The sequence below is a fragment of the Antrostomus carolinensis genome, unplaced genomic scaffold (assembly GCF_000700745.2).
Source record: "Antrostomus carolinensis isolate BGI_N321 unplaced genomic scaffold, ASM70074v2 scaffold37904, whole genome shotgun sequence".
NCBI classification, from domain to species: domain Eukaryota; kingdom Metazoa; phylum Chordata; class Aves; order Caprimulgiformes; family Caprimulgidae; genus Antrostomus; species Antrostomus carolinensis.
The window spans coordinates 1,287-1,585 of NW_010309376.1; the positions used below are offsets into that span (position 1 = coordinate 1,287).

Here is a 299-nt window from a genome sequence, read left to right on the forward strand (position 1 = left end):
GCCTGGTCCTGAGCAGCATCGGCCACGGCTGCAGAGGAGAGGGGTGTCAGTGTCTCCTCGTGTCCCAGGGCCCCCCCACACTCCAGCACAGAGCCCGGCTCCGGTTAACTCTGCTCACACACACCAAAGTGTCTCCCCCGTGGGAGATGCCGCACCTCCCAGCACGGCAGCTCATCCCCAGGGGAAGGGAGCTGCTGCTGTTCCACAACAGACACGCTGGGACCAGCAAAGATCTCCCCTCAGACACCGCAGCTGGCCCTGTCCCCGAGTTACAGGGACACAGGCAGCACGGTGACAAG

General features: G+C 64.5%; 1 protein-coding gene across 1 annotated transcript in view; it reads right to left on the bottom strand.

Annotated features, from left to right (window-relative positions):
• Positions 1-2: 2 nt before the first annotated feature.
• LOC104523501 (zinc finger protein 335-like) overlaps positions 3-299 on the bottom strand; it is a gene marked incomplete at both ends in the record, with an annotated part of 3,887 nt that continues 3,590 nt past the window's right edge. The window contains 1 exon segment of the mRNA XM_029084514.1: positions 3-28. Coding sequence (XP_028940347.1) covers positions 3-28 — 26 coding nt within the window.